This window comes from Dermacentor variabilis, chromosome 2 (genome assembly GCF_050947875.1).
Source record: "Dermacentor variabilis isolate Ectoservices chromosome 2, ASM5094787v1, whole genome shotgun sequence".
In the NCBI taxonomy this organism is placed as follows: Eukaryota; Metazoa; Arthropoda; class Arachnida; order Ixodida; family Ixodidae; genus Dermacentor; species Dermacentor variabilis.
The window spans coordinates 264,015,613-264,043,334 of NC_134569.1; the positions used below are offsets into that span (position 1 = coordinate 264,015,613).

Genomic DNA, 27,722 nt, shown 5'->3' on the forward strand with positions numbered 1-27,722 from the left:
TGTCCCCCATCGTCCGCCGCCCTCAATCTGTGGAGGAAAACTAAAAGGCACAGTTCCGGAGGTAAAAACTGCGATCTCTTCGAACTGCTCGAGCCCTCGTTTATTCCCAACGAACGTCATTGAAGTTTTTGCCGAAGGTATCGCCGTTCACACGCTTGTCGCCACGGGTGCCGCAGTGACCGTGATTGCCGAAAAGCTTCGCCGTGCGCTCCGAAAAGTCACGACGCCGTTTTCTGCCATTTCGCTACGCGCAGCAAACGCTGAGCCAATTGAGCCCTAAGGAACATGTACCGTCCGTGTCGCCATACAAGACAGTTTATACCACATTGAATTTGTTCTTCCCCGCTGCTCTCATGCCATCATTCCAGGACGGGACTTCCTTTCATCTGATCACGCTATTATTGATTGTGCCCGTGCAGAACTTGCGCTGACTCCATTTTGCGGCAGTCTTTCTGAAGATTTGCCTCCACCTTCTGCTCGAGTGTTCGTTGCCACCGCCACTGATATCCCTCCTTTCTCTTCCGGACTTGTATTCGTTTCATGTGCTGCTTTCTACGATTCCACAGTTTTTTTCACGCCATCTCAACTTGCTGCACGCCGTCATCCCTTCTTGCTTCCATATGCCCTCCTTCCCTTTCGTCAGGGCTCCAGCGCACTTTACGTTTCAAATCCGTTCTCGTGTCTAACAAGCTTACATCATGGCGAGTGCCTCGGCTTTGGTGATGAATTCGACACTAGCTCTGTCTACGGTGTGCCTGATGACTCCACTCCTCTTGACGTTGACGCTATGATTCTCCCTGTCTCTAGGCCTCCGCCTGCATGTGACCGAGAGTTTGCTCCATCTATTGACCCCAACCTCACTCCGAGTCAACGTACGCAGATCGTCGACCTTCGTAAGCGGTTTCGAAATTCTTTCGACCTCCAGAAACAATGTTTAGGCCGTACCTCCACAGTCGTTTATCATATCGACACTGGCAGCCACGCGCCGCTACGCCAACGTCCATACCGCGTTTCCGCGATGGAGCGCCGTGTCATCGATGAGCACGTGGGAGACATGCTCCGACCTGGCGTGATACAGCCATCACACAGTCCTTCGGCTTCTCCGGTCATCATCATCATCATCATCATCATCATCATCCTGGTTACGCCCACTGCAGGGCAAAGGCCTCTCCCGTTCTTCTCCAACAACCCCGGTCATGTACTAATTGTGGCCATGTCGTCTCTGCAAACTTCTTAATCTCATCCACCCACCTAACTTTCTGCCGCCCCTGCTACGCTTCCCTTCCCTTGCAATCCACTCCGTAACCCTTAATGACCATCGGTTATCTTCTCTCCGCATTACATGTCCTGCCCATGCCTTCCACCCCCAATTATTTTTCTTGATTTCAACTAAGATGTTATTAACTCGCGTTTGTTCCCTCACCCGATCTGCTCTTTTCTCATCCCTTAACGTTACACCTACCATTCTTCTTTCCATAGCTCGTTGCATCGTCCTCAATTTAAGCAGGTCTCATTTCGTAAGCCTCCAGGTTTCTGCCGCGTACGTGAGTACTGGTAAGACACAGCTGTTATACACTTTTCTCTTGCGGGATAATGGCAACCTGCTGTTCATGATCTGAGAATGCCTGCCAAATGCACCCCAGCCCATTCTTATTCTTCTGATTATTTCAGTCTCATGATTCGGATCCGCCATCACTACCTGCCCTAAGAAGATGTATTCCCTTACCACTACCAGTGCCTCGCTACCTATTGTAAATTGCTGTTCTCTTCCAAGACTATTAAACATTACTTTAGTTTTCTGCAGATTAATTTTTAGACCCACTCTTCTGCTTTGCCTCTCCAGGTCAGTGAGCATGCATTGCAATTGGTCCCCTGTGTTACTAAGCAAGGCAATATCATCAGCGAATCGGAAGTTACTAAGGTATTCTCCATTAACCTTTATCCCCAATTATTCCCAATCCAGGTCTCTGAATACCTCCTGTCAACACGCTGTGAATAGCATTGGAGAGATCGTATCTCCCTGCCTGACGCCTTTCCTTATTGGGATTTTTTTGCTTTTTTTATGGAGGACTATGGTGGCTGTGGATATCCTTTCATATATATATACCTTTCAGTATTTTTACATACGGCTCGTCTACACCCTAGCTGATTCCGTAATGCGCCCATGACTGCTGAGGTTTCGAGAGAATCAAACGCTTTCTCGTAACCAACGAAAGCTATATAAATTGGTTCGTTATATCCCGCACATTTCTCTATCACCTGATTGATAGTCTGATTATGGTCTATTGTTGAGCAGCCTTTACGGAATCCTGCCTGGTCCTTTGTTCGACAGAAGTCTTAGATGTTCATGATTCTGTTTGCGATTTCCTTCGTAAATACTTTGTAGGCAACGGACAGTAAGCTGATTGGTCTATAATTCTTGAAGACTTTGGCGTACCCTTTCTTATGGATTAGGATTACGTCAGCGTTCTTCCAAAATTCCGGTACGCTCGAGGTCATGAGGCATTGCGTATACAAGGTGGCCAGCTTCTCTAGAACAATCTGCCCACCATCCTTCAACAAATCTGCTGTTGCCTGATCCTCCCCAGCGGCCTTCCCCCTTTGCATAGCTCCCAAGGCTTTCTTTACTTCTTCCGGCGTTACCTGTGGGATATCGAATTTCTATAGGCTATTCTCTTTTCCATTATCGTCGTGGGTACCACTGGTACTGTATAAATCTCTATAGAACTCCTCAGCCACTTGAACTATCTCATCCATATTAGTAATGATATTGCCGGCTTTGTCTCTTAACGCATACATCTGATTCTTGCCAATTCCTAGTTTCTTCATTGCTGCTTTTAGGCTTCCTCCGTTCCTGAGAGCATGCTCAATTCTATCCATCTTACACTTCCTTATTTCAGCTGTCTCAGGCTTGTTGATTAACTTTGAAAGTTATGCCAGTTCTATTCTAGCTGTAGGGTTAGAGGCTTTCATACATTGGCGTTTCTTGATCAGATCTTCCGTCTCCTGCGATAGCTTACTATCGCAGGAGATAGCTTACTATTTCCAGTAGTGCTAGTCAAACAGAAAGATGGGGCAATTCGTTTTTCTGTGGACTATCGACGACTGAACAAGAGAACCCGGAAAGATGTCTATCCTCTTCCCCGATCGACGACGCACTGTACTGCATCCAAGGCGCCGAATTCTTTTCGTCCTTAGACCTACGATCCGGTTATTGGCTGGTCCCGGTGGCTGATGCAGACCGTTCGAAAATGGCATTTGTTACGTCTGACGGCTTATATGAATTTACCGTGATCCCCTATGGCCTCTTTAATGCACCTGCATCTTTTGAAAGAATGGTGGATAACATACTCCGGGGCCTCAAAGGGCAGACATGTCTTTGTTATCTCGATGGCATTGTCATCTTTTCCCCGGACTTTTCTTCTCACCTCTTCCGACTCAAACGCGTGCTCACTTGCCTTGCCGATGCTGGACTCCAACTCAACTTGAAGAAGTGTCGCTTCGCCGCCAGGCAGTTAGTCATCCTTGGCCATGTTGTTTCGAAAGATGGCGTGCTCCCAGATGCAACCAAACTCTAAGGCGTTGCCGAATTTCCACGACAAAGACCACAAAATAACTCCGCAGCTTTATCGGATTATGCTCCTATTTTCGACGTTTCATCCGCAACAACGCCACCATAATAGCGCCTTTGATGCAGCTTCTCGCGGGTAACCACGACCTCTGGGCTTGGCCGCCAGTTTGCGATGCCGCATTCACGATGCTGCGACGTATTCTAACCTCACCCCCCATACTTCGACATTTTGACCCAAGCGCACCGACAGAAATACACACGGATGCCAGGGGTGTCGGCATTGGCGCTGTTGTTGCACAACGAAAGACTGGCTTCGATGAATACGTTGTTGCCTTTGCTAGCCGCGCACTCACGAAAGCGGCAGCAAACTATTCCGTTACAGAAAAAGAACGCCTGGCTATCACTTGGGCCATAACTAAGTTGCGTCCTTACATCTACGGTCGCCCGTTCAACGTCATCACGGACCACCATGCACTCTGCTGGCTGTCGTCCTTGAAAGATCCTTCTGGTCGCCTCTCTCAATGTGCGCTTTGCCTCCAAGAGTATGATATTCGAGTGCTGTACCGCTCAGGCCGTAAACATTCGGATGCGGATGCCTTGTCTCGCTCCCCAGTGTCAGGCCAGCCCAATCATCAGAAAGTACAAATATGCGAGTCCTCCCTCACCTCCACGGATATGCTTTCGGAGCAACAGAAGAATCCATGGATTCTTGCTACGCTGGCTTTTCTGTCCGACCCATGAGCGCCTTCTACTGGCCGTACATTGCGTCGCCAAGCACACCACTTTGCTGTTCGTGAAGGGCTCGTATACCGCCGTAACTACCCTGTTGGACGGCCGCAAATGGTTACTCGTGGTTACTCGGCATCTACGTTCGGACATATGTACAGCATTTCACGATGACCCGCAATGCGCACATGCAGGAGTACTAAAAACGTACGCGCGCCTGCGAATCCATTATTACTGGCGCGGGATGTACCGATTCGTCCGCCAATATGTTCGCTCCTGCCTCGCTTGCAAACGACGCAAGAATACCCCTCATGTTTTAGCTGCTCCAACCATTGCTTTGTCCAGGACGGGCCTTTGACCGGGTCGGGGTAGATCTTTATGGGCCTCTTCCGAGAACTTCAGATGGCAACCGCTGGGTGATAGACTGTGTGATAGTGGCGATAGACCATCTCACGCGTCAGGCGGAAACTTCGCCTCTGCCCAACGCATCTGCGCGGGATGTTGCCGGGTTCCTTCTGCGTAACATCATACTTCGCCATGGAGCACCCAGAGAGTTGCTGAGTGACAGAGGCCGCGTCTTTCTTTCAGATGTTATAGAAGCCCTGCTCAAGGAATGCAACGTAATTCAGCGTACTACTATTGCATACCACCCGCAAATAACGGCATGACTGAGTGCTTTAACCGCACTCTTAGCGATATGTTAGCCATTTACGTCGTATTTGACCAAACCTATTGGGAGCGAATTCTACCCTTCGTGTCGTACGCTTATAATACCGCCACACAGACCACTACAGGATTCTCCCCGTTCTTTCTTCTTTACGGACGCGAGCCTTCCTGCAAAATGGACACCATCCATTCGTATCGCCCTGACACAACGGAGGCTACTACCCTGTCCGAAGGTGCTGCACACGCGTAAGAGTGCCGAAAGCTCGCCCTCACATGTACTTCGGAAGATCAGCAGTGACAGAAGCACCTTCGGGATATTCCCTCCTCTCTGGCACCCTATGCCCCTGAATCACTGGTCTGGCTTTGGGTTCCCGCTACCAGCCCTGGACTTTCACCCAAGTTTGTTTCCAAGTACCACGGTCCCCACCGTGTCGTCAGTCAAACGTATCCTGTGCACTATTTGGTAGAACCCCTTGAGCCGCCTTCCGATAAGCGCCGCCGAGGGCTCGAAATCGTGCACGTTCAGCGGCTCAAGCCGTACTTTGATCCCCTGTGCTATCTTGCCCGTGGGTCGCCGAGACGGCTCCTCTTCTTTGGGGAGGCTATTGTACTGGAAAAGAACGAGCAGCAGGCACTGCTTCGAGAAAGGCGACGACAACGAGGGGTTGGAAGCCTTGTGTCTGTGTTGCCGAAGCTCTGTGTCCTCTCGCTACGTGCTCTGCTATCTGAGCGTCTAATCAATTGAACTATAACGCATCTTGACAATAATAATAATAATATTATTATTATTATTAATAATAATAATATAATAATGTTTATTGCCACAAAATATACAAAATAACACAAGCAGGCCGGTCTAAGCCTCAGTTAGCTTGTTGGACCGTGCCTATAAATGTAATAAACAAAGCAAAAAAATATACATAAATTGATGAGAGATGAATAAAAAAATTTTAAAAAATGAAAGGCAAAAATTGAAAAGAGCAAGATAACATGCGGTTATCTACATATAACAAAAGTTGAAGAGGTAAATATTGCGATGCAAAAAAAATGCACAAGAGGGTAATTTTACTGTAGCTGCTTTAAGAAGTGTGTGAGCGTGCTTTTTGATGTCGCGTTAAAGATTTCTGCTGGTAATTTGTTAAATATGTCAGGCACATAAGCACAGCGTCTGGCCGCGTCATACCTTGTGGCTGAACGCGGAACTACATAGCGGACATGTTTTCTAAGCTCCCTTGCGGCGGCACGTTTTTGTTAGAAAGCCGAATTCCAGAAATGTTTAGCGACAACTGTTTCTATAAGTAATGAATGGAAGTTTGGTCCCCCAAGTGCACGGAAGATGTCTGCAGATGTTACAATTGGGGAATTGTAGGCAACATTTTTAAGAATGTTTTTTTATAATCCGGTCAACCCTGCATCTCCAACGATCTGAACAAAAGCCAAAGACTATAATGCCATACCTCAACACACTGTAACCTAGTGCCAGTGCTATAATCTTTTTTACAGACAAGGGTGCAATTCTTTTGATATTAAACAACAGCCAGGCTACTGACGTCAGTTTAGAACAAATAAGTGATAAGTGATGTTGCCACGATAAATTACTATCGAAATAGATTCCGAGATATTTCACGCAATCCACGCATGGAATAGGTGCACATTTACAATGAACACAGTCTGACTCATGCAAGTAGAGAGGCATGTTAATAACAGTAGCCTTAAGTGGGGAGCGAAAACAAACAAGTTTTGTTTTTGGGGCATTTACAACAATTACATTATTATAGAACCAAAGCATTGCCTTGTACACGTCATTTTGCAATATTTCAGTGGATGTTTTATAAGAAAGGTGTTTCGCTAATAATACAGTGTCGTCAGCATGCTGGAATACTGAACATTTCGAAATTGCCAAAGGGAAGTCGTTAACAAAGATATTAAACAACAATGGCGACAAAATGGACCCCTGAGGAACTCCAGCTTTTACCGACAGCTTAGAACTAAATATGCCCTTATCATCGGTAGAGACCACCTGAAATCTGTTGCTCAAGTAATTTTCGAGAACTTTGTTAAAAGGCTCACGAAATCCCCAAAAATGCAGTTTACTTAACAAGATTTGATGATTCAGGGTGTCAAACGCTTTCGCTACGTCTAAAATAGCGCAGATGTGAAAAGATTCTGCTCAAATGCCGAGAACAGTTGATCTGAAAATTCCTGAAGCAGTGCCACAGTACCACGCCCAGAAACAAAGCCAAACTGTCGATTGGTCACGATCGAAAATTTGTTAAGAAAAGAAGACATAGTGTGGAAAAGAAATTTTTCTAAGACCAGAGCAATAATCGGAATTATAGAAATTGGCCGATAGTTTTCAATACTATATTTCTTCCCTGCCTCACTTCTATTTTGCATAATGAATCCTTACTAACTAGCTCAGCTTTCTGTCGCTCTAAGCTGCAGTTTTTAAGCATTCTGGAATTTCGTCGCCTTCCAAAAAACCATTCAGTATATGCAGGATAATATCTGACAGCGCATTGAAATTCCTTCTGATGGTGTGTAAAGAAATTCCATCATATCTAATGGGCTTGTTAGGACGGAAATTGAAAATAATTTCTTCCAGATCACCCTTCAAAATTTTCGGAAGAAAAGCCGACGCAGATACGGAATGCCCTAATGGCGTAGTGCTTGTATATGGAGAGACGGCCCTTTGAGATGCTTTAACAAAGTGCCTGTTGAAAGCATCAGCCACTTCCGTGGGAGGTTGTTGAAGAACACCGAAAATAGAACGGTTATTGGAACTCCCTCCTCTGAGATGATTTACCAAAGACCAAGTTTTGCTTACATTATTTGAAGATTGTTGGAATTTATAAAATAAGTAACGGCGTTTGGCGCCACGCAGAAGAGCAACAACTCTATTTCTTGCCGACTTGTATTCTAATCGCAGTCTTTGGTTTCTGGGATTTCTTTTGCAGCGTTTCCACAAGTTGTCTCGATACGAAATGGAAGCAAGAATTTCCGTGTTCATCCAGCAGTGACCCTTTCTTATCGGCTTAGCTATCAGACGTGTGCAACGAAATTCAAAATTTTTCATTTGCATACAGAACCTTTCATATACTTTGGCCGAAGAATCTTCTTTGGTTAAGGATGACCAGTCAAACGAAATGATAAGGGTATCGAGCTTGGATTGATTAACAGTAGGGACAAGGCATTTACGCTGCCCAGATCTAGTTTCCACCGATGACGTTCCAGACGCGTCTGGTAAAACTAGACGACATGCTACGAAATAGTGGTCTGCCATGCGTTGTAGAATAGTACATGACCTAAATGAACAGCAGGGAGCTCTGACCGCTATGTGATCTAAACAAGATTGCACTAGGCTATCATTAACTAATTCCGCTCTAGTAGGAGCTGCAATTGTACATTCCAGACCATAAGTGGACAACGTAGATAAATAATCACAAACAGTCACTTTTTCATGGCATAAAATATTGATATTCAAGTCTCCGATCAAGCAAAATTGGTCCACTGAGCTCCACTGCCGCAGAGCTTCTTCAAGCTCAACAAGAAACCGTGAAAGGCTGCATGAGGGTGGTCGATAAATCGATAAGATATGGACAGAAAATGACCTTTTACAAACTTTGACCATCATAGATTCGGCATGCAGAAACGATGCATCAACAGAAGAAACTTCACAGTTGTCGTTTACGTAGAGAGCAATGCCCCCGCCACGACGCCCGCTTCGTGTGACAGAACCTGCGGAAAAGCCCTCCAATGCAAACGTATCAAGGCAAGGATGGGAAACATTGATTTCTGTAATCACAAATACGTCTACAAAGTTAGCTGCCGATTCAGCTTGAAATTTAAATTCGTCCCAGTATTTACGCAGACTTCGAATATTAGCGCTCACAATGGTAAAATCTTCATCATAACTGCACGGAAATTCTGTTTTAAGTGAACTGAAGTCTGGTAGTTCACTGAAAGAAAAAGGCATGCTGGCTAAGCAATGTTTTCCAGGTCTGCTTGTTTACCAATTCAAACAAGAGATGCTGTTTCATTCTTTTTCACGAAGATATTGCCTCCTTTCGTCCAACAAAACTGATAATCCTCCTCTTTTGCCTTTGTTCTCGCTTTCCAGAAGAGATCACGGTTAACTTTGGTCAAGCAATCATTGAAGTAGATCTTTGGAAATGATGCACTTTCACGTAGTTTCTTCAGCTTTCCCCGCGCTTCAAGCCAATTTTTTTTCCAAATTACAGATTTAAAGTGCACCAAGACCACAGGTGTACCACTGATTTTGACTTTTAAGCCGTGTACGGCTGCAATATCGTCAGATGAAAACCCCGAGAGGTCCAGATTTGCTGGCATTTGTGTGATTGTTTGTGTTAGGCTTTCATTACTTTTCACTGGCAAACCATGGATCTCAAGATTCTTTAGTCGGCTGTACTGCTCGCTTTCATTTTGCTTTTCTTCTAGCTTTTGTATTAGTGCTGCCTGAGTTACCACCGTTGTTTTCAGAGCTTCCAGTTTAGCACAATCAGATATTTGACGTTCCTGAATGTCCTGTTGTTGTTTCAAAGCAGAATCATACTTCTCGGAAAAAAACGACACCGATCCTTCTAGTTCCTTAACTGATTTCGATACAGCTGTGAACTCTTCCTGCAGCAGTAGGAGAGAATCAACCTTCTTATGCAGAATCGGCAATGATTGCAAACTTTTTCTGATTTACCTTAGCTCATCCAACAGTGATGACTCAGAACCACTGTTATCCTCCAGCCTCTGTGCCGCTATTTAGTTTCTTGTTATTTCTGCACGTTTTACAGACCCACGCATCTCTCTTAGCATTCCCCATAGTAGTGAAAGTGTTAGCTGCTATTCCATAACATGACTGTCCTAGATGATACGAATATTTGCATTGAGCACACACCATTATTTTTCCATCAGTAGGCAGAGCCTTATGACAGGAAATGCAGCTGTCGTCTTTTCCCATTGTTCACAGCAAACTACTTAGATAATATAAACATATGCTAATATACAACAGCCGGGAAACTAATGTACAAAAACAGGCGTTAGAAGGGGAAAACTGTTCATTGAAGGAATTCTTGTCGAAACCTACACAGCTATTGTCGCTCACCAGGCGAAGCGCAGCAATCGTTAGTGGCGCGCCGTAATTTTCACTGGAACTGGCAGCTTGTGTTGCCTCGCACAGGGCAGCCCAAGGCGACCACTGACATAATAATAATAATAATAATAATAATAATAATAATAATAATAATAATAATAATAATAATAATAATAATAATAATAAAATCACGGCAAAGGCGGCGCCGATGCTGCGGGAGAACGTAAAAAAGCATTAGCCTCTCTGCAATGCCTGAAGAAAGCCTTCCGTGCAACTTTGTGCGGACATTTCATAAACACAAAGATGTGTTTCGACTTTTTATGCACTCACACAAAGCTTTGCTTTATATAGATTCTTAGTCTTTGGTCTAGCTGCATTATTTAAAGCGAACCTTTCACTGCCTCTTGTTTCGACTTTTCCACTGCTCTTGCTGGTGCTGCTGCTGGCTTGCGCGCCGAGTTCGGGGTTGGTTGACAACCAACGCCATAGGTGCGGGAGACTAGGGAGGTGACGTCACCAACGTTTCAGTTGAGCGGGGCCACAACGCCCTGTGACATTCCCTAGGGGACGCCTTTATGCTTTCCGAAACTCCTTTGGAGACGCAACAATGCCCTCTGAATGCCATAATTAGGCGTGACATCCTGCAAAACCATTGCAGGAGCTGCCTCGTTTCCCTCCGCGCTCGCGCACAACAACGGCAGTCCAGGGAGGATGAAGTGTCTGTCAGAGAGGGGGCAGAGTCAGGAGGAAGGAGTGGGTACAACCGGATCTCGTACCGACGCAGTCATCAAACAGGTGATTAACATTGCCCCGCTGCGCTCGTTGCAGTTCACCTAACATGACACGGGAGAAAGAAAATGCGTCCCCAGAAACACTCCTCATTTGGGTGCTCATCAGTAAATGAATGAGTAAATTAATGACACGTCTCTGTGTTCTGTGTGTAACGTGGACAAACACAAGTGGCGCAGGGAAGGTAACATTGAATATCACTTAACCACTGTCGTATAGCGTCAACATCACTGTCAATGAACGCAAACAGTAAAATAAGCTTTGCTTACATCGACTATCACAGTGCATCGGATCTGCATATGAACGCGCTAGCGTTAAAGGCCCCGTGTACGGCGTCAGCCTCCCGTGTCCCACGTCGGCCGTCCTTACGGCAAAAAATAATTTCGGACCATGCATACTCAACCACGCAGGCCCTCCATGTAATGCAAGAAAGTTGAACTGAAGTTGTCAAGGTAACCTACGTGAGAAAACATTTAAAGTACAACTTACCTACAACCTACCGACATGATATCGTCGGACTGGAATTTGAATATGCGAGAAAACCTAATTCTGCCACGTGGAAACTCAAAACACAAAGCCCTTTTTCAGCGTTTCTACCATCCATAGAGCGGTTATGGCCTACGAGATATGCGCACACCGGCGCGCGCAAATGTTAAAGCTCATAAAGCGGCGCGCCCGATTCCTTGCAACACCTCCAGATGGTGCTCGCTTCCGCCGTATCGCGAGAGGCTGAGATAATCTAATGTGGGGGGGGGGGCAATGCAAAGTAAACGTGTCATGAGTGAGTACTTGTGAGGAAAAACGAAATCAGGAAAGAAGCAACTTATGATAACTCAAAGGCAAGCTCATTACATTTTGAACCGAGGACAGGATGACTTAGAACACGGACTTATAAAGCCAGAAATAAGAAGGAAGAAGTATGTGCTTCCTGCAGTAAAGCTAGAGAAACGATGGAGCTTGTTTTATTGGAAAGTGAAGATCTGCCCAGCGTTCGATTTAGTAATAAATGACCTCCTTGAAACCCTTGGGTTGATGGAGAGCAGGGGGAAGGTAAACATGTCCACAATAGAGGCGATTGGAAGATTGGTGGAAGTACGGAAACGAGAATCAACGGAGGCGTACAAAAAAAAAAGTTTACAATCGGTGTTCACAAACTTTGGTGATGGAAATTCTTCGTGTTCTTTTTCCTTTTCTTTTTTTTTTTAACATAGGACATTAGGTAATAAAATACCAAGAGTTTAGTGGTGCAACCTACCGGGCTCTTAAAAAGGGGACGCTGATAAGATCCATCCATCCATCCGTCAGTCCGTTCGTACATCTGCCTGTCCACTGGTCCATCCATCCATCCATCCATCCATCCATCCATAGTGGCCCGCGAAACAGGTCGCTCGTGTATTTAGATTTAAGAACACGCTAAATAACACCAGTGTGTAAAAACTCATCCGGAGTCCGGCACTACAGCGTGCTCGATAACCCGATTGTTATTGTGGCACGTACAGCCCCATAATGCAATTAAAGTTTAATACTTTGCTACGATGCAATGTGCCACGTGAGGAAATGAACTCACATCCCAACCCTCTCAGAGGTTATTAGGTATGGCGCGCCACAACGCCTCAAAAACACGGCTGTCCTTTTGTGTTCTGTGTACTGCGCAGAAAAACACTAGTGGTGCACGGAAGGTAAGGTTTGACATTAACTCACTACCCTCGCGTTGGACTAAATGTTGAATAAACTAAGCATTCGCCTTCAACATCGCCAGTAACAATCGCCATTTAAAGCAAGCAGCACAGAAAGCTTCGCTTATTACAACGCGTGGACTCCGCATATTTTTGCGGACCCTGTGCCGTCGTTGTCGTCTGAAAAGGAGGCACATGAGCTAGCGGGATAGGAAAAGGAAAGCTCAACAGGGGCAAATGGGTTGGAGTGACCCCTTTTCCCCTTGTTGGATTGCTATCTTGTACGGGAAGCTTATACGGTTGTCAGACGCTGCATTTTCGGCGATGGAGCCAGATCCGTATCGAATTTGTGGACGGTTGATTCCACCCTGCCGCCAAAGAAACAAATGCTCGGCTGGCGGCCAACGAACAGTGCCCAGTAATTGAAAGGCGATGCTAGGAACGCGTGGCTGCCGGTACTTGTTGCGCCAGCAAGAAGTGCCGGCAACCACGTCAATCACCAAACCAATCCAACCTATCGTCAAAACGATTCCAGCGCTGGCATCTCCAGAGCTGGGCCTTGCGCCTGATATACGGAACTTTGAACTAGTGGTTCCGCACATTCCATCTCAGCTACAAGTATGGGAAGACCACTAGTAGTGCGTACTCCCGAGGAAGGACCACAAAAGCGAAAATGAGGTCAAAGAATGCAGAAACAAGAGATTTACAATATAGACTGCTTGGCAAAGTTTGACTTGCAAGGTGTAATACTCGCTCTAAATAACACAGCCTCGCTGTTCGACCATCTTCACGGACTGGTAAGGGTGGTGACTCTTTTCTTTAACTGAATGACTCCGGATGAGAAACGTATGCCCTGACGGCCTCCTGTGTGTATATCGATCTGTATGTGGCGCCCACTCGCGACAAATGCTTCTGTGAGCGCTGCTATTATTGCTTTTTAGCTCCGCCCCGCTTGGAGCAGGACACCTTTACAGGATATTCGCTATTGTTGCGTCAACGTGGACGCAGTACCACGCTCTGGCAGCCATTCCGCCTACATGGACGCAGCGCTTACCTAACACGCGTCGCAAGGAAGGTGGATTCCGACATGCACAGCACGCTGGTGCGTGCGAATGCCCCGTCACGCCGCCACCCGCGCTTCTTTCTGGGCACGCTCGGCCGCCTGTGGATGAGCCGACGCGTAGCCTCCCAGACGAGGGGCACGACGCGCCCGAAATCGTAGAGAATCCGCCTTTTTCGATTTCCCGCGCTGCCCTGTGCCGCACGCAGCTGTAAACGTTTTGGAAGGGCGCCGGAGCTCTTGCCAGTTGATTTGTGTGCCTGCACCGACGTTGAGTGTGCTTCATTCTTGCGTTTCGTGGATCGGGAATCATCATTAATGCCTTCTCTGGGACAGCATGTCATTCCTGGAAGCCCTGGAGCACTCAATGACTACTGGGTGAGCGGGCCTGAGGGCGCTGTTGTACAAACAGTGCCGCCGATAAAGGCACGATGATTTCCCTTTGCGGACACGGATGCTTTGGAGTTTGTTGCTGCTGATTGCTGCACTTGGAGCTCGCATTTTGTATTATTTTTAACATAATTAGGCATTTCGCATATTCAACAAGTCTTCAAATGCAGTATTCCGCGCCGGGTTTATCAAAGCAGTGCACTTGTTTACATCGACGTCTAGAGACACAGATCGTTGTTAGGGTCAAATATTGTGGAATATATGCATCGCTGATATGAAATAATGTCAAAACGCAGCAAAACATGCATATCTGCCCGTATGCGCCTCGTTGTTTCACCCTGAGATGAGTCAAAATGAGCGACCAAGCCACATGAACAACGGAAATTATGATCCAGCTAATATATTATGGGCCGTTTATTTATTGCTGATTCTCGCTTTCCTTTAACTCCATCATACGCGTGCAACATTATTATTGCGAAAGCAATACTACGCCAGGTCTAACCGATCCTGTCGTGTAGCGCCGTGTCGCCGCCTGCCGCTTATTGAGTATACGTGCCGTGCGAAGTGAAATGTAGTCAATTACATATCGCCAAGGACTGATCTGAACTCCTGATCTGACGTACATTTATTTGCAGACGACTGTGTAATCCTCAGAGAAATAACTAAGCAACACATCTCCGTGCTTCAGGCCGATCTCAGTACCGTCCGTAAATGGTGCCGATTGTGGCGAATGGAACACAACATTAACAAATGCAAATTTCTTAGAGCATCCCGATCTAACGATAATCTGCCTGTGTACTACTTGAATAACGTTGCTTTAGAATCTACTAACTCATAGAAATACTTAGGCCTACATATGACATCTAGATTAACATGGAATCATCGCGTCGAGTATGTAATTAATCAAGCTAACCGCTTGATAGGATAGTTACGCCGTAACTTTCCTCATGCTCCCTCTCCTTTAAAATTACTACTTTATAAAACCCTGTTCCGGCCAAAATTAGAATACGCTGCAGCTATATGGGACCCTTACCACGAAAACCTTATACATTCCCTTGAACTCATCCAGAACAACGCCACTCGTTTTATTCTTTGGAATTACTACCATGGTGCGAGCGTTTCTTCAATGAAATCGAATCTGGGTCTTCAACCGCTAGCAACACGTCGAAAAATTTCCCGCCTTTCATTTTTTCATAAGCTGTATCACCACCCTATACTTCATCCAAAATTCATGTCGCTACCATATTACTTATCTCACCGTACTGATCATCATCATAAAGTTAGAATTGGTACATGTAACACGACACACTTTTTACACTCATTTTTGCCACGTACGTCGAAAGATTGGAATGAACTTCCTTCTGACATCGTTTCCATTAATAACAATGATCATTTTCGAACAGCACTGGTTAACAATGTACAACAGCAAACATCTGTACGAACTGCTCCTGGTGTTTTCCTTTTTCTTGTTTAATGTTACTTTTATATGTCATGTTCTATTACTGCATTTATCATACTTTCAGCTAACATTGTATAATTAGCAAATATTGTGTATAAGCTCATGATTATGTTCCTTCTTATTTGGTGTATAACCTACTCCCCTCTCTAATACCGAAAGGCCCTGAGGGTAAATAAATAAATAAATAAATACAATAAATAAATAAATAAGCTATCAGACCATTTTCCTTCGTCCTAACAGCTGACATTTCAGTTCAAGTGCGCCGGTACTGGCTGCACGAACACGACGGCGCCAGACTTAACCTTCCCTGAACAGGACGAACATTGGCTCAATCTTCATGTGCAGAGCGTGATGGGGTTGAAGCTTGCGCATTTGAGCTTCATAGGCATGTTTTGATTCAGTGGTAGCGTGAATAATGATACATACAAGCGTAGGCGCTGTCACTACGTGACGTTGCCAGTTCGGTGGCCGATCGCGCAGGGTTCGGTCGTACGCTGGTCGGCACACTGGCTTTGTCGGTGCCGTCGACGAGAAAGTCTGTCGCAGTGCGACAACTCGATTCATCGATTGCTTCGTTGTCGGCATGGTATGATAAAATGCTTTCAGAGATACACTGTACTGAATAGTCGGTTAATCATTGGCGGGAGCGTCTTATCGGTCTCGACACAGCGTGACCACGCCTCAAACGAGTACGTGAAGTCAGGCACGCGCTCCCACCACCGGCAAATGAGCACCGCCGCTGCAAGAAGACATCATCAGCAACGCGATCTTTTTAAGTGTCGCCGAAGTGTAACGCAGGGGTTTTTCGTTAAATTTGCTAGTCATGCATCAATGAAAGACAGCAACTACCTGGCTCACCGTGCAGTCACACGCGACGCGCGTGCCGGGTGCCATGCGTCGCCCCCTTTGAAAAGCCGCGGAAACTGTACACCAGCTGCAAATGCACTCTCAGACAAAGCTCTTTGGGGTGTATATCTGCCACATAACAATAATCGTCATCTGCCTTGCTGGCGTTTCCTTTCTTGAAAACGCCGCGCCCGCTACTTTCCTGTCGGGAATACTATGGCATGCTGATAAGGAGCATGCCATTCGTTTACGGGGAAGTACCCGGCTCTCAGCGTTAAAGAAAGGAAATGCGGACAGAACAGGCGACGTGTATTGTTGTGTGGCAAGACACAACCCGAAGGGTGTAATTTTTAGATTGTAGCACCATCTACAACTTTCATCGCTCCTCGGTGCAACCTGCCGGCTGCCGCCCGTCAGTCTGCTGCCTCCTAGCCACCACAGCGTTGGTGTGAAGGACGTCCATTGAAAAGCCGCACATGCACAGTGCAATAGTGGCGGAGGCTACTAAAGCGGCGCATTGATATCCTATCCTTGCGACGTCGGTTCGGTTATGCCAAGCTCCTGGTAAATAATTGGGGTCTCTTTTGTCTTTGTAGAACCGCACATTCCCCGTGGCACATACTTAGCCATTCAAGTTGGCATCCATTGAAGAGCAGTGCACACCTACTGGCGCATATTCAGTGAGCCCAGTTGGCATCATAGAGGCTTATTGAAGGCCAGCACAGTCCGAGTGGCCCATACCCGTTGCTCCAGGTCGGCGTTCAAGAGTGCCATCGAACATACGAAGTCCGGCATCATACCCATGTCAGCGTGAAAGAGGTTGATCGAAACGTATGCGCACATTGCCGCATATTCTGTGACCCAAGTTTGCCCGACGTTGGTGCCGAACCCTGTTGCCTTGTCCCAGCAGCTCGATGTGCTAACCGTTCGACCATGGACGACTCAGTGACCCTTGTAGGCGGCAATATAATTAGAGACAAACATTGATCGCCGCCAGAAATTGCGTGACGTACTCTAGGAATGTTAATTCAATAATGTTCCGTTAGAAATGCAACTATTCGGAAGAAGGGGAACAAACATTTCGTATGTTCCTCCGTACGCGTCTTCTCTCGCTTGCGCTGTCCTTTACCATGTACAACATACGCAAACTCGGCAAATTTTCACTTCTAATCAACTATTAGCAATGATTATGTATGCGCCTAGAAACTTGCTCCCATGCGACGTTAAATTTATGTTCATCTTGGGTACTAAGCGCGAACACACACAAGAAACAAGGAAGGAAACGGGAAAGAGCGCTATTTACAACTGCTTTATTCGGAGGCATACGACAGACTTATAAAGCCGTCTTAGACACAAGGAACACAATCAGATCAAGATTGACATGGAAGCGAACTGGTTAAATACTTCTTTTCAGCCATATATAAAGATATTGACGGGTCGCTGACGTACATGCTTCGTTTCTTTCCGATTAACAAAGCTTCAATTACTTCCCGAGCTTTAGTATCTTTACTCCTTGCTAGAATATCTTTATATACCTTTATATATCTTTATCAATATCGATATCTTTATATATGGCTGAAAAGAAATATTTAACCAGTTCTCTTCCATATCAATATTGATCTGACTGTGTTCTTTGCGTCCAAGACGGCTATATAAGTGTGTGGTGTGCCTCCGAATAAACCACTTGTAAGTGGCGCTCTGTCACGTCTCCTTCCTTGTTTCTTGTGTGTATTCGCTCCTACTACCCAAGATGAAATGTGACCAACTCGCCCAGAAAGAGGTGCTTTTAAGCTAAAATTATGATTGGTTGAACATTTAGCAACACCAATCGTAATAAATAAAGGCAAGAAATAAAACTACCACAAGAACACACTTATTACCTATCATCCCCACAGTAGCCGAGTGACTGCAGCGCCAGCGTTCCCGCTAATAACATCTGCAGAAACCTCAACGATGTCTTTCTATGCGTGGACCTAACAAGATGGAGCGGAATCTACGTTACACACCTACAAAGCAGCCTGCCCTTTAAGGCACACCGTCGTTAGCCATTTCTGATCCGTCTGCACCCTCAGCGGAAGTGAGTGGGGTTCAGACTGGCCATATAACATTCAACTCGGCATCAAAGTTCTCTCGGTGGTATCGTTGAGACTTCTTTTCCATATCGAGGTATGATGCCTCATCTATGATGGAAAACAAGCTGCTCGCCTTGCTACACTGGCCTGAATTGTGGTTGCCTCAAATGGAACATACGCCACAACATGCTTTGCTTTGTTCATGGTTGCTTGGGCTTTGAAATGCTTAAAGCATTCACTGACGTAAGCAAACGAACAAGAATGTGAGAACGCTCAGATTCAGCAGATTCAGTGGTGCGAAGTAAATGAGGGCACGCATTGCGCCTTCAAGCTGTAAGGCAGGCTCACTGATGGAAGGGCACGGGCGCACACTGTGTGCGTCTTCCTGGCCTCGTATACTTCACGCAGTTGCATGTGTTAGGAGCGCATTCTAAGAAGTGTAGTTTCAGCACTATTGGAAAGCGCCGGAGGACTCATATGTAACATGCTTGACCAATTGAAGACATTTGGGTGTTCTTTTCCTTGTGGGAGCTTGCGTCTTGAGACAATTAAAGCGTTCATTGGCCTTCACAACCGTACAAATACGTCTGAATGATTTCTGATTTATTAAATTATGGGGTTTCATGTGCCAAAACTTCGATCTGATTATGAGGCCCACCGTACTGGGAGACTCCTGAAATTTGGACCCCCTGGGTATCCTTTACGTGTACCTAAATCTATGTAATCGGGTGTTTTCGCATCTCGCCTCCATCGAAACGCCGCCGCCATGGGCGGGATTCAATCCCACGACCTCATGCTTAGCAACCAACGCATAGCCACTGAGCAAACACGGCGGGTGACTTTTTATTTCTAAGAAGTTGGGTAGCAACTGGAGTTGCACAGCAACGTGCTGTAGATTTGTAGAGGGAAAACGCTGGGTCAACATCAATGGACTATACGGTCCGAGCTGGTAGCACCGCGGCAGCGATAAAGGTATCCTACGAATGCTGCAGTCGTGCTGACTGGGTCATCGGCGACCACGCGTACACATCATTGTCAATATTTCTTTTTCTTTATTATCACTAACCCACATCCACTTCTGTTGTCATATGCCTAGCTTCATTCAAAAAGCAAAAACCGCTCCCACCTTTTTGATTAAACTGGAAACTGACTAACTTTTACTTTTGTTGCTTAGGAGGACAGGATTTGTGCAGGAAAATTACCGTGCAGGACACGCCTCACCTGGATCCGCACTTCGCGATGCTTGGGCGCGGCCACTTCGACGTTTTCCACCTTCAGCGGTTGGCCTACCTTCCAGGCGACGGCAGCCTTGCACGTGATCGGCTGCAGAGAAACGGCTTACTGCGGCTCTTAATGGACTCTCGGTTCGCTTATATGGGTCTGTTGAATAGACGTAGGCAATAAGAGGGAGAAAAGTGCTCGACCACTTTCACATATGCAATAAGTGATGCGCATTTGTGTATCATACTGAGATGTCTCCATTTCTCAACTATATTCCACAGCACGACTACGACGGTCATCAACCTAGAGAACGCTCACGCTGTTGGAATAATGCACATATTGTACACGTACAAGTTGGAATAAAAGTACATATTGGAAACGTGTAAATCAACAATCAGCCTCCAAAGAACGGGCAGCGCTTATGTAGTGGTGCCACAGTCTGCTGCTCTCGGTTGTTGCCAAGGAAGATCACGATCGGCGAGTTGTAGAACTGTGTGAAGCTTGTAATGCTCCTCGCGATTTCCGTGCGAGTAAAGAATGTCATGCTAAAACTTTATTTCGCTTTGTTTGTAATTAACAATTTTCTTTTCTTTAATGTGTTGGCACTACATATTTCACATTCTGTTAGGCCACTGGTTTTGATTGTTATATTCAAAATTCGTATAATTTACTGAGCCCTTGCACCCCTCGATTCATGGCAGATCTTCCAGAGTCGGTTAACTGAGTTCACTAAGGACCAACCAACAACCGACTAATGTTGCCGCTGAGCGGGACAGGACGATGAGGCGCCGCGGGCCAACCACCGCTGTCGACGGCTGCCCACATAAAAGATCGTACGGCCAGGGTTGCCGGCCGCCTACTGTTACAATGGCGTTGCATATAATATATACCGACACATGTGCAAGAGAAATAAAGAACAAAAAGGGAAAGCCACTGTAAACGAACTTTAGTATCTAATCCTGTTATGAAAGTAAAAAAGAAAAAGGCTAGGAAGCAACAGTGCTAAATTAACGTGCTATATATAGAATAGCCTTTCAAGCCACAGAGCTTGAACTCTCTGAAAGTATTAGGTTGATTTAAGGTTATTCCACCTGAAAGAGGCTAACAAATTAATGAATTAGACATCATGTTTGACTCTGTAAACTGCTTATCTTGTGAAAAGGTCATAGGTTTTCCCAGTGGCAGGTAAAGTTTCCCTACAATGCGAACGTTCATATTGGACACACAGCGCTTAAGCATAGAATATAGAACCAACTTTAGAGAAGGGAAATTTTACCTTCCGAGTGGTACGAAAATAAGTAGCGGCAGTGCATGAAACTTACGTAGGTGGACGGCAGATCGCACTGCTCAACCAGGAAGCGGCCGTGTTCTTTTTTTAGCAATATCGAATATGGCCGCTGCTTCTTTAATTATGGAGTTTTACGTGCCAAAACCACTTTCTGGTTATGAGGCACGCCGTAGGGGGGGGCTCCGGAAATTCCGACCAACTGGGGTTCTTTAACGTGCACCTAAATCTATGTACGAGAGCGTTTTCGCATTTCGCCCCGTCGAAATGCGGCCGCCGTGGCCGGTATTCGATCCGGCGACCTCGTGCTCAGTAGCCCAACACCATAGCAACCGCGGCAGGTAGGCCGCTTTTCACCGGCAGCGTACGCTCGTACGCGCCGTGCTTGCCCTGCCGGCTATGCTGCATGCCTTGACTGCCGCTTAGCTGGTGCGTTCTAATTGTTAGGATACCAAAGAGCCTCTGCTGAGGCCCATACAAACAAGCCACAAGTGAGTGAACAGAACGTGTGACTTTACTGGCAGAAGACAAGCAGTGTACATTCTCGTACAACAGCAGAAATAAAATTTGCATGTCGATATACGCTGGAATCACTGACGCGAGCTCGTAAACGGCTCACCGTCGTCGTCGCACATGGTGGTCTGGTAGCGAATGACAACCAGCAGCGCAATCAGATTGGACAGAGTGTCCCACCTGTGTGCAGCGACAGTCGCCGTTAAGGATGAGCAGCTTTCATTCATTTATTTATTTATTCCTTTATTCCTTTATTTATTTATTTATTTATTTATTTATTTATTTATTTATTCCAAATACCCTCAAACGCAGATGCATTGTAGATGGGCTTGGTTACAAAGGAAAGGTAAGCTATACAAAGTTCTAGAAAAGAAGCGGCAGTACAAAAAAATATTATGGCAGAATACAAGAAATATCAACAAAACAAGAAATGAACACCGTGATACAAACAAAACGACTCGCAATATGGCGCAGTTAGAATGAAAAAATGGAAATAAGGATTTTCTGAACAAAGCATGATTCGTAATGGAAACAAGATTGGCAGGAAGGTGGTTCCAGTCACGCGAGGTGTTTTGTATGAAAGAGTGCAGGAATGTGTTTGTGCTAGAGGATGCATACCCTACTTTACTGACGCGGTCAACTCGCGATGAAAGGTACGTAGGTGGGGGGATGACTTCAGCGTGTAGATAATGATGATGGTGGACTTTCTGAGATAAACATAAGCGAAAAACTTTTATTCATAGTGATGACTGAGACAGCGCTATACTGGATTTCATTGCTGTTATGCTGGATGTTTGAAAATAATTTGCTTGATATTATGAACCGTGTGGCGTTTTTCTGAATCAATTCCAGGGCATTAATAATATTATCACGGTCAGGATTACAAACAGCAGCGGGTAATTCTAATTTTGGGCGCAGAAGTGTTCTATAAAGAAGCAATTTTAGTTCTGTTGGAGACTTACTGAAATTTCAACGTAAGTATCCTAGCATTCGATTTGCGTTATTAATTCTTACGGTGACGTGAGTTTTCCATGTAAGATCAGACGTTATATTGATTACGAGATAAAGATACCATGAAACTTGTGCGAGCGCACTACATTTAGGTTTATAAATTGGGCGGCGTTCGTTTGTGCGAGAAACACGCATTAAATTGCATGTAATAATGTTTGATACCATGAGCCACTTATCGCACCAGCCCATTATGGAATCTAAGTCAGATTGTAGTATGTGTTCATCCTGCTCACTGCAAATTTCGCGATATATAGCACATTCGTCGGCGTAAATATGAATATTAGAAGAAACACAACTTGGTAGTTCAATAATGTAAATTAAGAAAAGCAGTTGACCTAAAACTGAGCCCGAGGCACGCCAGATGGAACGCACCATGGTGCAGAATCGTGATCGCTAACCATGACATACTGAAGTCCATTGGTAAGAAAGTATTCTATCCATGTTAGTAATTTATGGTCTAAGCTTAGTGCTGAAAGTTTGACAATAAGTAGTGTGTGGCATACTTTATCGAACGATTTCACGAAGTCTAAATATATGCAGTCAGCTTGGGAGCTTCTGTCCAGTATCGTGTGCAAGCGATGTGTCAAAAGTAGTTGTGTGTCACATGAGTAGGATCGGCGGAAACCCTGTTGAGCACCCGTGAAGAAGTTATTTGAGTCTAAGAAGTTAAATAAGTTAGAATACAGTATATGCTCCATAATTCTACAAGGAATGCTCGTTAGTGACATTGGGAGGTAGTAAAGATGACAGTGCTTGCTACCACATTTATGAATAGAAATCACTTTCCCAATCTTCCAGTCCGACGGTAAGGAGCCATGATCTAGGGATTGTTGAAAAATCTTAGTAAGGAAAAGAGCTGAGCACATCTTTGTTTGTTGTAGAAATTTCAAGTTGTTATCTACGCCACTAGAGGAACTCAATTTCAGAGAGTTGACGACTTTTACTGTGCCAGCATATTCTATCGTAACAGGAGACATAGTGGGCAGAGTTCTGTGAGAAAAAGTGCGAAGCTCGTCTGGATCAATAGAGCAAAATTAACTAGTGAAAGCCATATTAAATATGAAAGGTAATCAGTCAACAGAATGGGTTCGATGGAATCATCATTCAGAGACATCAGGTAACTTTTTTTTACCAGTGCTACACAATATTTTACGGTTATTACACGGTAAGGTAGGTAAAGTAGAGTCATAGAAAAATGTCTTCGTAGCGCGAACAGAGTTTATGTAATCTTCCTCCGCTTTAAAATACACTTCCCAGCGTTCAGCAGTGTTCGCGGGCTTTGCCAAGGAAAGCAGCCGCTGCTTTTTATTACAGAGACGTTTGAGCATATTAGTAAACCATGGTGCATTATTGTGCGATACCACCTCTCCAGCAGGTACATACTTGTGAATGTGTTTGTTTACTTTTGTAGTAAATGTATTCCAGTTTTCTAGAACATCTGGAAGATCCAAGAATTCACCTAATTTTGCATTAATAAGATGAAAATTAGCTCCTTTATAGTCACGAATTTGTCTTATGTTTCCACTGGACTCAAGGAGAGGATATGTTGATGTTAAACAGCAAGAGCGAATGATCACTGAGACCAGGGAGGTAAGTTAGAGAAGATATGAATTCTGGATAAGTAGAAAAAATTACGTTCGTTGTATTCGACGATTCAAGCGTAATTTTTGTCGGTTCTCTCACAAGCTGCGTGAAATGAAAGCAATTGAAGATGTCGAAGAAATGATTACATTGAGTAGAAGATGGGTTGACTACAGAAAAAGCTGCGGACTAGGCTATACCTGGAAAATTTAAATCACCTAAAAGTATGACAGGGCAGGAAAGATACCGAGAAAAAATATCGGCAGTGACATCATGCAAGTCATCAACGAAAGTTTGTGGGGCGTTAGGAGGGCGGTAGCATGCTCCTAGTATCATCTTTTTGTTTCTAAGCGAAATGCCCACCTAGATTATTTCCAAATGCGACATCACGTGAACATTAAATGATGGGATTTATTTCGATTCACCAATCAATGTGGCAGCACCACATCTGCCCATTTGATCGCAACGATACACATCGTAATGTTTACCATATTGAAAGATTTCGTTATTTTAAACTTTCGAGCTCAGCAACGTTTCGGTTAGTATTATCAGGTGCACACCACAAGTGTGCGCCGACGAGTTCAGTTGATCTTGCTTATTCATCCCTGTAATGTTAGTAAACAGAACTGAGAGGGAAAGTATTGAAAAGCTATCATTGACACTCCCCACCTCTAACCGCAATGTTTCGTGATGCGCGAAAACGGGGTTATTTGCACCATTTCTTGACCTTCCGCGCTTCTCAGCGGGGCCGTTATTTGTATTGTTCTGTGATGCACTTTTATTTGTCGTGGATGACACGGGTGGTAATCGTGGTTGACGTGGGCGAAACGGGTGGTGGGGTGGGACACGGGTGGTAATGACATTGGTGGTAATCCGTGCTGCTGTTCCCTAACGATATCACTTGATCTGTCGTACACATAACATATATCATCCACGTATACTTTATCGCGTCGAAGTTTAAGGGCAGGTGAATTCAGCAGCGCCTTTTCAAACGCAATCAGCCTTTTACTGGCGTCCCGAGTAGCGGGTGAAAAAGTATTCAGCTACAGCTACATTCTTTCGATTTGCTGCGTTCTTTCAGAATGCGTTCACGAACTCTGAATCTGCAGAATTTAAGAATTAGTGGTTTACATTTGTTTGCTCGATAAGGCCGACCAAGCCCGTGGGCCATCTCGGTTATATTACTTCTTAGTTCTGCATCAATTTTTTTGTTTCAACAGCCCAGCCACTTTGCTTTCAGGTGATCCCACGACTCGACGCTGTCCAGAACATCATAGAAGACTAGGTTGTCCCAACGAGCCCTGTCCACAAGGTCGTTTATCCGAGAACGAGTGTCATCCCTTTGCTGCGGAACACCAGCAATCGCTTCTTGAGCGAGGTCGTGTTGTACAGTTTGAGTACAACTAATCCTGGCCTCAAGTTCAGATATACTGTCGCCTATAGACGCAAACTTTGTCTCAAACGACTGCTGTGCTTCGTCAATGTCATTGATGGCACCCAGAAAGTCAGATTGCCCTTTAGTGAGCGTCGTTGATTGACGCTTTAGGTCTTGTGAATGCCGCAGGATTTCATTCTGACAATCTGGTTCGGTTTCGGAGCTACCAGAATTGGAAGGTTTAGGAGGGCCAGGATTGGTTTTAACTTCGTCACAGCATAACAAAAGGCAAGACACATGAACGCACTCTTCAACAATCTCGCAAAGAACTTGTGGGCAAGGGAACAGCAGTAAGCAACGGCTGCTGGAGTGCTTAGTATGCAGTGAAGATGAATTGCTAACCTAGAAAAAGGTGAGCCACGGTGTGCTACACATCCGAACTCGTAATATGTTCCCTTGCCCACTGAAGGGTGACCCTCCAGTTGCACCTCTTAAAAGCCGCGCTGAAGCTGCTGCGGTTGCGCTGTCGCCGTGCGCCACAGGAACTTGCCTTCGGAGCGAACTTCGCAGAAACTGTCCGTACACGAGCAGCTGAAGCCGTCCGAAGGCGCCTGGTGCTCGGGAAGGTTCGGGGATGTTTCGTCGCATGGCAAGGGAAGCGCAAGGAGTGCCGCAACCTAGAAAAAGGTGAGCCAAGGTAGGTTACGCATCTGCACTTGTAAGCTGTTAGCGATTGCGAAGCAATCGGGTGATGCAGGTGCCAAGGTTCTTACTGTAGTTGAAGTCGCGGAGGTGCTTTTTTCATTGCTGGGTGTACGTCGAACAGACTTTCTCACGCCTGCGGCGCTCGTCCTGAGTCAGTCAAGTCAGATTATACCTTTGGAGCGGCTTACAGTGCTCTACCTTCAATATCACATGGCTGATCATCCCGGGTGAGCAGTAGGGGCTGCAGTAGAGACAGGGCCTGCGGTCCTGGGGAGGTATCTTCGCTCGTGCCAGGCTTTTCTTATGTTGCTCTTAATGATCCCCTTTGAATTAAAGCCACGTCTTTCTGCAAAAACGTGCGATAATCGGTAGGCAAGAGCCGCGGAGTTAGCTAAGTGGAAGCAAAGGTACGTGCGACGTACCTTTAGGCACAGTGTTGTTGTAGTCTCAGGTGCTGTCCTGAGACCTCTGTTTGCCGATTACATGTGCCCTCCTGGAGAAGCACTTGTAAAATTTCAGTATATCGTCGATCCGAACAAAAGCACCCAGCTACGAGAAAAGCTCTCCGCAACTTGTACAACACCAGTCAGAACACTGACATTCAGGCATCTGCTGCCGCAGCCGACACAACGATATGATCTACCCGGCATTTTAGAGTAAACTTCTTTCCAACCTGCAAGTTTCTTTTCTTTCGGGGCCCGCTAAAGTGTGCCTCATACTTGGTGCCCCACTTTGTCTTAATATGGACAAGTTGCTTTCGTGGGCGTCACATTAGGCAGCCACTTCTGCGGGCCTTTCCACCCATGTGGCTATTAACTTTATAGAAGCCGGACCATGCAAACAGGTATGCTGGTCTCCGTCCATGCCTAATCGTGGACAAGAAAGGCCACAGGCACAATTTGCCCATGGCTGCAGCAGGAAAGGGTGAACGGGGAGCACAAACTACGGTGTGCGTAAATTGTGAGTCTATGTCGCTGTGCAGACTGCAGAAACAAATGCTTACTTCGAGAGATGGCTTCCCAATGGAACTGACCAGGCCAGCACATCCAAGAAACATAACACGGTGACCATGACCAAGTGAGATAACAGCAAAATTAAACAGCAGTCAATCACCGCATAAGGTTAAGGCAATACATTATACATTGACTACGAACTATATGGCAACAGTGAGCATTCACGTACTCGAGTCTCTTACGGTACATTCAGCCGCCTACCTACAGGCATAGTGCTTGCCTTCGTCGCGCGTGCTGCCTTCATTGCACGTGGCACGTGGGTAAGGAGCGACAACCAGCATCGCAAGCAGGTTGGACAGAGGGTCCTACCTGTTTGCAGCGACTGTCGCTGTTAAAGACGAGCAACTTCCATTGCGAAATAATTGGTGACGCAGGCATCTGCTGCCGCAGCCTCCACAGCAACATGGACTACACGGCATTTCAGTGTTAACTCCTTTCCAACCTGCTCGTTTCTTTTCTTTCGGGGGCCGCTAATGTCTAACTCACACTTGATGTCCAACTTTATCTCAATATGGACAAGTCACTTTCATGGGCATCACCTTCATCAGCCCCTTTTGCCTGTAGGAAACAGCGCTAAACAGCGCTAAACAAGGGGAGGGACAGAGACAATAGTGCTGTTGTCTGTCTCCCTCTCCTTGTCCTGTTCTTTAGCGCTGTTT

At 45.7% G+C, this 27,722-nt stretch overlaps 1 protein-coding gene across 1 annotated transcript in view; it reads right to left on the minus strand.

Moving 5' to 3' along the window:
- Window positions 1-20,276, minus strand: part of LOC142570780 (alcohol dehydrogenase class-3-like) — a 705,744-nt gene extending 685,468 nt beyond the window's left edge. Inside the window, exons 1-2 of the mRNA XM_075679113.1 lie at window positions 20,252-20,276; window positions 19,581-19,696 (exon numbers count right to left, since the gene is read on the minus strand). Of these exons, the coding sequence (XP_075535228.1) occupies window positions 19,581-19,696; window positions 20,252-20,276 (141 nt within the window). The remainder of the gene's footprint in view (window positions 1-19,580; window positions 19,697-20,251) is intronic.
- Window positions 20,277-27,722: the final 7,446 nt, after the last annotated feature.